At 45.0% G+C, this 12500-nt stretch overlaps 1 protein-coding gene across 1 annotated transcript in view; it reads left to right on the top strand.

Moving 5' to 3' along the window:
- Window positions 1–12500, top strand: part of sorcs1 (sortilin-related VPS10 domain containing receptor 1) — a gene marked incomplete at both ends in the record, with an annotated part of 211539 nt that overhangs the window by 150335 nt on the left and 48704 nt on the right. Inside the window, one exon of the mRNA XM_083655821.1 lies at window positions 11543–11701. Within this exon, the coding sequence (XP_083511947.1) occupies window positions 11543–11701 (159 nt within the window). The remainder of the gene's footprint in view (window positions 1–11542; window positions 11702–12500) is intronic.

Here is a 12500-nt window from a genome sequence, read left to right as displayed (position 1 = left end):
CAGCCAGCCAGCTCTTTAACGAGACAATTCATGCAAGGTAAGTCACAATGAATCAGCCATGCTTAGCTGGCTGGAGCCGCGTGCGCGCCGCGGTGGCAACGCAATCCAGGACACGCTAACGAAGGAGGGTTTTGCGGGGCGGCGGGGGCTGGTTCTGGGGGGCATGGAACATCTGTCAGCCCTAAGGCACAATCTGCAAATGGCTGCCACGAGTGGAGAGGCAAGCACCCGCGAGTCCATGAGGAGAGGGCAGAGAGAGGGGGAGAGAGAAGTGATACAGAGGGGGAGAGAGAGAGAGAGAGACAGAGGGAGAGAGAGAAGTGATACAGAGAGAGAGAGAGAAGTGATACAGAGGGAGAGAGAGAGGGAGAGAGAAGTGATGCAGAGAGAGAGAGGGAGAGGGAGAGATAAGTGATACAGAGAGAGTGGGCGAGAGAGAAGTGATACAGAGGGAGAGAGAGAGAGACAGAGGGAGAGAGAGAAGTGATACAGAGGGAGAGAGAGGGGGGGGAGGGAGGGAGAGAGAGAGAAGTGATACAGAGGAAGAGAGACAGAGGGAGAGAGAAGTGATACAGAGGGAGAGAGGGAGAGGGAGAGATAAGTGATACAGAGAGAGAGGGCAAGAGATAAGTGATACAGAGGGAGAGAGAGAGACAGAGGAGAGAGAGAAGTGATACAGAGGGAGAGAGGGAGAGGGAGAGATAAGTGATACAGAGAGAGAGGGCAAGAGATAAGTGATACAGAGGGAGAGAGAGAGACAGAGGGAGAGAGAGAAGTGATACAGAGGGAGAGAGAGAGGGAGGGAGACAGAGGAAGAGAGAGAAATGATACAGAGGAAGAGAGAGAGACAGAGGGAGAGAGAGAGGGGGGGAGACAGAGGAAGAGAGAGAAGTGATACAGAGGGAGAGAGAGAGACAGGGAGAGAGGGAGGGAGGGAGACAGAGGAAGAGAGAGAAGTGATACAGAGGAAGAGAGAGCGAGGGAGAGAGAGAGAAGTGATACAGAGGAAGAGAGAAGTGATACAGAGGAAGAGAGAAGTGATACAGAGGAAGAGAGAAGTGATACAGAGGGAGAGAAATGAAGTGATACAGAGGGAGAGAAGTGAAGTGATACAGAGGAAGAGAAGTGAAGTGATACAGAGGAAGAGAGAGAAGTGATACAGAGGAAGAGAGAAGTGATACAGAGGAAGAGAAGTGAAGTGATACAGAGGAAGAGAAGTGAAGTGATACAGAGGGAGACAGAGGGAGAGAGACAGAGGAAGAGAGAAGTGATACAGAGGGAGAGAAGTGAAGTGATACAGAGGGAGACAGAGGGAGAGAGACAGAGGAAGAGAGAAGTGATACAAGGGGGTCTCCATCCACCTGCTTTTATGCACATTTTCAATTTGATGTAGTTCCTTGAATGGCCATTTGAGGCTGGCTCAAAAAGGGAGTAGTTCCCCATTCACCCCCATGTTAAAATGCCCGACTTTACAACAGGATTAAATAGGTTTGCAGCCTGCTTCAAAAAACTTTTTTTTGTCTCTATTGCTAATTTCTGTAGAGGAGGGGGTAATTTATTTTTATATAACTCACCTGTTTAGAATAAAATAGACGATAGAAAAGACTATGTTTTGGGCGTGATTGACAGGTCGTCTGTCCAGTGACCGCACAGCTTGCCAATAACAGACCAATAGCAGACGGAGCTCTGCGGCTCTGTGGGAAACCCCCCCCTGATCTTGCACCGTCTCGCACCGTGTCACATGAGCTGTGCAATAACCCAAATGGCAGTGAGGAAGACACCAAACTAGAGGCTTCAAAACGGTCCATATGTTTATACGCTCTATGGTCTATACTGAATGCAGTTTGTTTGTTTTATATGTTCTACATTCCAGTGTCATTGTGTCTGTTGTTGTGAAGTTCAGACAGCAACTGAATCCCACCCACCCACACTCAGACGTGAACTCATGGTAATATAAGACACGCTGGATAAAAGCATCCAGCAAATGGCATATGTTATGATGTTATTTATTAATGACTACCGTGATGAATCCATGCGTTTCAGCAGCTCACAACAGACCAAGATGTCTACACTCGAGTTAATTAACTAAATCTTATCTTGCTTGACTCGTCTCCCCTCATTCATATGTAATGACTCTGTAGCTCTGTGTTTGTACACACAAGCCTGTATGCTTTTCCAATTTACGAGGGCAGCTAGCGCGGAGACTTAAACCCAATTAGCGAAAGGCTGAAACGGACGTGTTACTGCCTGTCAGGTCCGGCAGGGGTTTGGCTCAGCCACGATTCATTTAGCACAGGCTTAGAGATCAAGAGACAGCACTTGTGTTGAAGAAGTTGGATCAAACAGTTGAGAGCACCTAGTCGATGAAGATGAAGCAGATCAGGCAGAAGGGGAAGGAGAAGTAGTCATTATATCTGTATCAAAGTGTTTTTGTTTTTGCCTTTCCTGCACTCAGAGCCCACAGTTGAATAGCATGAATATTCATGTTACCAAGTCATGAAAGAGATTTGATTACATCAATGTTTGGCAAGTTAACATGGTTCTGCATGGATACACGCAGGCTCTCCTAGTACCAACCAGGCCATTCCTGTCTTCATGTCTATTTAGGATTGTGAAGTTATTGATACCATTTTATTCATATACCACCAAGTAGAGGTTTAGATTGAACTCACACACACACACACACACACACACACACACACACACACACACACACACACACACACACACACACACACACACACACACACAATGAATGGCAGCATCTTATGGATAGAGCTGCAACGATTAATCGATTAGTCGATTGACAGAAAATTAATCGACAACTATTTTGATAATCGATTAATCATTGAGTACAATTTTAAGAGAATTCTTTGATTCCAGCTTCTTAAATGTGAATATTTTCTGGTTTCTTTACTCATGTATGACAGTAAACTGATATTATCTTTGAGTTGTAGACAAAACAAGACATTAGAGGATGTCATCTTGGGCTTTAGGAAACACTGATCGTCATTTGCTATCATTTTCTGACATTTCATAGACCAAACAAATAATCGATTAATGGAGAAAATGATCGACAGATTAATCGATTATGAAAATAATTGTTAGTTGCAGCCCTAAACAAAAAAAAATCTCCTCCTTTTAAACACCATTGATTTCACTGTGACATGAGAGAAGCATGTAATAGTGTGGCATTCTAACATTTTGATCTCATTTAAGGACATTTTGTGCTTGTCCAAAGTCTCTTTAAGACACTTTTAGCTGCATTTGTCAGTTGTCAGTTACAGTATTGTAAGTCAGCATTCTTTTATTGAGTTAGAGGTTGATGTAAAGTCACCTCTAGCCCCTAGAGAGAAGCAAAGTGCCTGAAACCAGGAAATGTATAGGTTCTGTATCTACAGTACATGCAATGCGGGACAGAAGCACAGACGTGTATGTTGGGATGCTGTATATGAAAATGGAAATCGAACATTTATGCATATTCAGAGCTGGCTGACCTATTGATTGTGGCATGCAATCCCACTCAAAGTGAGTTCAAGATTTGATTATCATTTTGATCAAATAACATCTTGGGCAGGAATACGCACAAGTGTAAATGCAACATCGCTACAATTCCCTGGATTCTTGGCTTTTCACCTTCTCCTTTCGGCTGCGGGCCGGTGGTGGTGGTGATGCCAGGAGGTGTTGAGACCTTCATCCATGTTTACTACTGACATTTATATCACCCTCTCGTCAATACAGCACCTCGCTGCCTGCTTGACCTGCTCCACCACCACCCTCATCCCCTCCTCCTCCAACCCCCTCCCTCTGACTCCACCACCACCCTCACCCCTCCTCCCCAACCCCCTCCCTCTGACTCCACCACCACCCTCACCCCCTCCTCCCCCAACCCCCTCCCTCTGACTCCACCACCACCCTCACCCCCTCCTCCCCCAACCCCCTCCCTCTGACTCCACCACCACCCTCACCCCCTCCTCCCCCAACCCCCTCCCTCTGACTCCACCACCACCCTCACCCCCTCCTCCTCCAACCCCCTCCCTCTGACATGGCTATAAAATATTCCCCCGTGTTCATACTAAATAACTTTGATCTCTTGTATCCCTTTCGATGGCAGGTAGGCTAAAATGTGTCTCATCATACAAAGAGAATCCCAGATGAAAAGTAAAGAAGTGATTATGGCAAAGTGGTCTCTCTCTCTCTCTATCTCTCTCTCTCTCTCTCTCTCATGGTTCTTTAAGAAACACTTTTTTTCAAACATTTTGAGTCCGTGTAGAATGTTGTCGACATGGGAAGAGAAATATTCAACGCAAAGAAAGGTAAAAGGAATCCTAATTGGAAAGGACATAATGGAGAAATTAAACTCACAACTGAATAATGCTGTAACACAATTTGCACAGAGGTTAGAGAACATGAGCTGTGAAGCAAGGGGTGCATTGCCCCACGTTAGCCGTTTATTGCCATGTAAAATAGATTTAATCTGCTGGATGGCTGTTTATTGTCATGTAAAATAGATTTGATCTGCTGGATATTAGCTGCCTTATACGGTCCCTATGGCTCTGTTAATACCAGTTTGAGGCCTTTTTCAGTGGTTCTGAGTTTACAGATTGGTTTGACTCTGGAATCAAAATAAACAGGGCTCTGCTCTGAGATCAAGTAGTTTACTTGTATGAAGTCATTCACAATCAATTGCTCTCACTGGGAAACTAGAAAATGGTCCTGCCCCAGCGAATACATCTCAAAATCCTTTCTTCGTTCCACTTCTTAAATGTCTTTTCCAATCTGAACCCACTTCAACCTCTGAACAACAACACAAAAATCAAATATTTATCGCCGGGAGAATTGCGGAAAATTAGGCATAGATTTACAGAGGGGAGTCACAATCCAATTACAGAGTGACCGTGTGAAACTGAATATATGGAGCTAATTTCATTAATATTCTATGTGGGAGTATTTACTGCAGCAGTGGAGTTAGCTCAAGTATTCCTTACGCATATCTTAAAAATGTCCTCCAGCCGGGGACATACGCTTCATTAACCTTTGTCATTTTCAACCTTTTTGGCCTCATAATTTAGTCTCTCACGTGCACGCTCTCATGCACTCTGTCCTACACACACACACACAGACACACACGCACGCACGCACACACACACACACACACACACACACACACACACACACACACACGAGCGCACACACACACACAAGCACACATGCATCACACATACACACACACACGCACGCAGACACGAGCACACACGGACACACACACGCACACACACACACACACACACACACACACACACACACAAGCACACGCACGCACACACACACACACACACACACAAGCACACACGCATCACACATACACACACACACGCGCGCACACAATTACTCTCCTATGTCTCATAGAGAGTGTAGAGCAAGGAAATTAAGCAATTCTCCAAGTGCACATGTGGATTCGTAACACTGGCCAGATAAGGACAGTTTCACGGTTAGTGAAGGTCCAGGGATTCCGGATCCAGGCTGTCCCACTTTAAAGGTCTACTTAAATGAAGTGATGTGGACAGCAAATCATCACCACATGCCAGCAGCACCAAGTCAAAGCATTTCAAATGCATTTTCAAGCTCAAAGGAGTAGCAATGATAAACTCAGCCCATCCCACCCCCACCCTCTCTCTCCCTCTATTCAAGTATTTCACAAATGCTTGCCTTGATTGTAGGATTTCAACAAGCCCAAGGTTGCCAGATTTTCACACGATCAGCTCCTCAAAACTCAATACCCTCATCCTATTTGGATCTTCTGTGCATTGCTGCATCTGTCCTCTAACCTTTTTGCTCCTATTTGTTTTCCTGGAGGATGTTAAAGCTGAGGCTCTGTCTTTTACACATTCTGGGTTCAAGCGGAGCAAACGGAAAAACGCCGCCTCGTCGCATCGGAGGCTTAGAAAATCTCCATATTCCATTTACACACCTCACCGGGGCGTATTGATTTCCATATTTCGATGTATATTACTGAAATAAGCATTCCTGCGAGTATGTCAAATCGTATAAAGTGCCTATAATCCCCCATTCAACACAACTGCTCCAGCCAATTATAAAGCTGTCTGGTATTCCCGCAGTGTTGCAGTTCCAGGGAGTGAGCAACACGTTAATTGGGATTTGTAGTTGAGACAGTGTTGGAGCGCGTGTGATCGGACCGGTCGGCATGGGGCTCACGTATGTGACGCCGTATCTGCGCTGTGTGATTGATGAACTGGTGTTTGTGGGTCTGCCCACCATGGCTGCCATTACCCAGACGCTGGCTGACAAATGACTCGCCAGCACCAGGGAGCAGAAGCACTTTGCAATATGCTGCCATGTACTGAGAAGGATATTGACTGTGAGTGCAGTGCGCGTTTCCGTCCTCACAGCTGTCTGAAGGCAGTCATAATGGGCAACAACACGGGCATTGTCATCATGGCACGCGCCGTGTTTGATCCACACGTGAGCCCCCTGTGGTGAGCCCCTGTCATTGCTCTTAACAACACACAGCAGCAACTTTATCCTTCAGTTAGAATTGTAATCCATTCTTCAGAGTTTTCCTACTGTATACAGTGACGACAGCATCGAACCACATACTGAGACGCTTATTGAAAGGCTTCACACCTTTCGTACTCCATTACCGAGCGAACTTAAAGGCAACTTCTAATAGATGTCAGTGAACCACTGTGTGGTGGCCAAAAGCCCTTCACATGGTGAGAATTTGACATTTTAATCTTTGATACGTCCATAAATTAGAAACTATATATATATAACTGTTTGAATGACTGAGCTATAGCTCTCTCAGATCAAAACTTTCACACCTTTAATCTGTTATGTGTCTAAAAGTAAAACATGAGAAAAATGGCTTTCTACAACAGCATGAGTGAATACTGGATTCTGATTGGCTAGCAACAGTGGTAAATAGGCCAACAATCTACAGTTCGGCTCCAACCGCAGTATCACTCCGCTCCCTGATGCTGACTCCGCTCCCTGTGCTGACTCCGCCCACTGTTAGCCTGTCAGTCTGCAAATCTCTAACAAGGAAATGGCCGATCTCTAACAAGGAAATGTCCGATTTCGTAGTAACGTTTGATTTACTGGGTGGATTGAGTTTTGAGCAGTGGTTAGATGAAGATGAAGGTGAAGTGAACAAAGAACGACATGGTGAAATTGGGGAGAGAGAACTGGCTGAGCTTGAGTTGTCACGAGTTCGGACTAGCGGGAGGTCGGACTAGCGGGAGGTCGGACTAGCGCCCGGACCCCGAACCTGGGACTGTCAAACAAACAAACGCCCTCTGCCGTCACCAGATATCAACACACCACCACCAAAACGGGCTGCTTTAGATAACTGTTTAAATAACTGTACTTTTACAGGCAATGTATCAATAACTGTGAATCCCGTTAAGGAATAGGTTAGTTGTTTTTTGGCTCAAAGGCAACTAAATGTTTAGTGCAATCATTGATCTTGTGTATGGAACTATATTCTGTGGCGGAAGGATAAATGTATTCTGAAACCAGTAATGATTGTAAATAAATGAATTGGATGTTACAATTGTGTATTTTTTATATTATTTGGTAGCTTTTGTAGAAAACAAATTTACCACTCGAGGTCGGGGTTTGTGGCCACATTTACCACTGGTACAGGGTTTATAGCACTCGGCTTCGCCTCGTGCCACAACCCTGTACCAGTGGTAAATGTGGCCACAACCCCCTTCCTCTCGTGGTAAATTTGTTAATTTTAAACATCCCACAACATTCCATTTTCTACAGTGGCATTCCACCAAAACCATAAAAAATAAATAATTTCCCTTTTGTTTTATGAAAATAATTATTCACCATGATGTACTATGGAGAAAGTAACCAAATCACTCAAAATGTCAAAATACCTGTAAAACCAATTTTCAACCTATTTTGGCACATTGCCAACGAGTTGGTCCTCGCCTTTATCCGGTTCTATAGACTGGGCATCTCACAGGCGGTCTTGGGAAGCAGTTAAGGAACCCGGCAACCTCCCTTTGGGTCAGAGCTATGAGCTGTCTGGCATACAGTGGTAGCTCCTACATCCCATAGCTGAGTTAACTCACAATTATTAGTAATAATACAACTTAAGGTTATGTATACACCGGTTTTATGAATAATATGAGTGAGATAACTCACCACCAGACAACCCTTCTTGCCAGGGTGGGCGAGAAGAAGTTAATTTGCGTATGACATGACCACGCCCTGCCTCTCCTATATATCAGGGACGGTGCTATCGCCCCTAGTGGCGGACAGTAAAAACTTTCATTTCATCCGACCCCAATATGAGGGTATATTGGTGTAGATGAAAAATATATCTTTCTGTAGGTCGCAGATGAGGTCTCCATCCCATAGCTGAGTTATCTCACTCATACTATTTCTAAAACCGGGGTTATATACATAACCTTACGGTACTGTAACTCACCTCCAGTTACTGTAACTCACCTCCAGTTATACTGGTGGGAGACAGGCTGAGCAGCCACTTAGTCTGTTATGAACTGGCCGGCCCACATCTTTATTTGGGGACCTGGAGTCGATATGCATCATTACAAACAAGGGTTACTCCTGGGGCAGATTTGCCAGCCTAAGTACCAGTCAGTCCCTACTGGTAATAGAGTTGACTTGCAAGCACACACAAATGTAGTTGCACGCAGAAACACATGCACACATGCACGCGCACACACACACACACACACACACACACACACACACACACACACACACACACACACACACACACACACACACACACACGCATGCGTTATGATGCACATACCCACAAGCACATCTATTTCCAAACTCTGCGTTCTCCACTCTGCTAATGATGAGAACGTGTGTTGCTGTTCAGCTCCACTGATTTCATTATATTTGCAGCTGATTTCATCTGGGGATGTTTTGCCATTCTTTATCCCAAACTTGGCACAGTCACAAAAATGGCCGACCTCTAAGAAAAGCAGGAAGCTCATGGGAAATTAGCATGTTCAAGGCCTGACTGAGCACAGGCAGCAGGAATGAAGAGAGAGAAAAACACAGCAGAAATCAGAATGATCATCAGACAGACAGCGCGCACGCACGCACGCACGCACACACACACACGCACACGCACACACACACACACACACACACACGCACGCACACACACGCGCACACACACACACACACACACCCACACATGCGCGGGCGCATTTGCTGCAAGATCTATCCAAGAGTGTCTGTCTCATACGATTATCATATTACTGTATCAAGCCGAACAGATACAAATTATTAATTGAGATATGGCATGACTCGTGAATGATAAAGATATGATGAATACAGATGCCGAGTTTGAAGATGTTAATCTGGAGCCACAGTCAGTTATAATAATGTACTTTTATATCTCAGATTATACAACAGGTAGTTCCGGCCGAGCAATTTGATTGGACAAGAGGGATCTTACGAGTGCCTATATTTCACGATAATGCACTGGCGCTTCACTGTGTGTAGAGTAGGCTATATCACTCCGCTTCACAGCTGCTCTAATCAACACGCTTCACAGCTGCTCTAATAAACAAAACAAACACCAGTCACGTTACATACGTCATTCAAAGCGTAACCGAGAGCGCAAAGATGGATTTTTTTACTAACATAACTTTTGATTTAAACTATGAATGCTCGTCAGAAGAGGACGAAGGGGAGCAACATTCTTCTACGGAAACCTCCAGGTTTGCTCATATTTCACCTGCAGGACTTGACGATTTGGAGAAAAACAAAAACGAAGCAAACACTGTGAAGCAAACAGTCTGGGCTGTGAACTGCTTTCAAACTTGGCTACGTTCAAAAACTATGACCATCAACTTCCAGTCAATTGAGAAGACAGAGCTGAATACTGTTTTGAGGGAGTTTTATGGATCCGTACGGACGAACAAAGGAGAGCTATATGGGATAAGCGGTTACCTTGGGCTTCGCGCTGGTTTAAATCGCCATATCAACGAGCCGCCTCTCAGCCGTTCATGGAATTTAATGCAGGATGCTGAATTCCTCCCAGCTAATAACGTTTTCAAAGGCGTTGTGAAACAGATCAGACGAGCCGGGAAAGATACAACAACACATCACCCGGCAATTTCAACTGAAGACCAGCTCATCTTAAAGCAATCTGCTGCTTTACGCCCAGACAATCCAAAGGGTTTACAGAACAAGGTCTGGTATGACATTCAGTTGCATTTTGGACGCAGGGGCAAAGAGGGGAATCGGGCTCTCAAACCTGATTCATTCACCCTAAAATACGACGAGAATGGAGCAAAGTTTTTCACAATGACTTTCAATGAAGAAACAAAAAATCACAAAGACCCTTTGGAGAGAGACAGAGAAAATAGGAGGGGTGCCATGTTTGAGGAGCCAGGAAACCCCCTCTGTCCAATTGTTTCTCTTGAAAAGTACTTGAGCAAACTTCCACCTGACGCAAAAGCCCTCTATCTGCAGCCCAGGAGGAATGCAGCTGTCACAGATAGCGTCTGGTACACCGCAACTCCGCTTGGAGTAAACCAGTTGGCACAGATGTTACCCAGGATGTGTAAAGAAGCGGGGACACGAGCCTCTTACACCAACCACTGCCTCAGGGCCACCGCCATACAGAAGCTGTCTGATGCAGGACTGGAAGCCAGGGAGATCATGGCAGTGAGTGGGCACAGGTAAGATGATTAACGCCTATAAATACAAATTCGAGGACGGGATGACAACGATGACGGTGATTAGTGATACTTCGCCACACTTTTTTGTCTTGCAGGTCTGAAAGCTCGTTAAAAAGTTATTGCCGACCATCCACGGAGAGCAGGAAAAGATGGAGCAACATACTGTCAGATCAAACAAGCTCATCCTCGGTATCCGACATGCCTCCTGCAAAGCGACAGTCAACCATGCCGTCACCAGACTCTGTTCTCTTCACTGGCTGTACAATAAATGGAAACGTGCAAATCAATGTGTATGACAAAAAGTAGGCTAGACAGCCTGCAGTTAATTAGGCTGATTAGGCTACATTTTCTGCAAAGGGAAAGCTGGGGGGACTATTTTTGTTGGCGGAGGAATAAATACAAAAATCATCTATTTTCTCAGCTTTTTGTCATTTTTTTAATCAGCTTTGTTTAATAATAGAACTGTTGTATAAAAGCAATATCACACTCGAGGTCGTGCATTGTTGGCTAATATAGGCACTGCTGTGATTATCTACGGCACTCGGCCTGCGGCCTCGTGCCTGCGACCGAATCACAGCAGTGCCTATATTAGCCAACAATGCACTCCCTCTCGTGTGATATTGCTTAATTAGATGGTAATGGTAATCAGTCTTGATTGACTTGTCTGCCTTTGTTCTCCGTTTCGTAGGCCACAGGTTAAATGGGTCTGTCGTTTAGCCCAGAGAGATAATGATGATCTTAGTCCTCTTCTCTTCTGAGCATTGATCGTCAGCACATCATCTTTGCCCGGTCTCTTCCATGCATCCATGTCTCCGCTCTGTTGTGTTCTGCTTCAGATCATGCTGCTGACTGACCCGGACGTGGAGAGCAGTCTGCTGATCAGCTCTGATGAGGGAGCCACCTATCAGAAGTACCGGCTGAGCTTCTACATCCTGAGCCTGCTCTTCCACCCGGAGCAGGAGGACTGGATCCTGGCCTACAGCCACGACCAGAAGGTGAGAGAACAGAACGGGCTCGGTACGTTGTTTTGGGCCTGGGCTCTGTTTCAAGAATCAAAAGAAGCTGGGTGGTGAGTTAGATTTAATAACCCACTCCAGCTGCTGTGGAACATCTCTCTGGCTGGATGCCGTCTCCACAGCCGATACAATTCCAGGCAATGATGTTCAGTGTCTGACTTTTTTCTTTTGTTCTGTTACTTTATTTTTATTTTTTATTTTTTTCTATTGCTCTTTCTGCACACCTCAAATGTGCTATACTGCAACCCAAATTTCCCCATGGGGACAATAAAGTTCCTATTCTATTCTGTTCTATTCTATTCTATTCTATTCTATTCTATTCTATTCTATAAGGAACAGAAGTCCTGGGATGCAGGGTCTGACACAACATGATCTCATGAAAAGTCATGAGATAAGCATGAACTCTGAAAGGCAGGTGTTCACACTACAGATTCTGTAAAAAGTATTTTTAGCCCTGATGAAGGCCTTTTGGTCAAAACATGTTGGCATTTTTAATTAATTAGCCACTATAATAAAGCCTTTTTAATCGATGTCCTTCCTCGGCGAGGTTTTTCAAGTGGACTGCCTGGATTGTCCTTTTTGTTTCCAGTACTTTGTTTCCCTCTTTTCTCAAGAGCACCCGGCACTTTGACCTGCTTTGGACGTTTCTCTCCCTCTTTTTGAAAGAGTGTGAAAAGTATCTTCCTTCACCACAAATCGGATTCTGTGACAACGGCACAAATTGGACAGGGCATTTTCAGCTGAAGGTTGGCTAATGGTTAAGGTTAGGCAAGCAAAA

The sequence above is a fragment of the Poromitra crassiceps genome (genome assembly GCF_964638095.1).
Source record: "Poromitra crassiceps genome assembly, chromosome: 19".
Lineage (NCBI taxonomy): Eukaryota > Metazoa > Chordata > Actinopteri > Beryciformes > Melamphaidae > Poromitra > Poromitra crassiceps.
The sequence above is the reverse complement of the archived record's forward strand: the minus strand, read 5'-3'. Positions and strand labels throughout refer to the sequence as shown.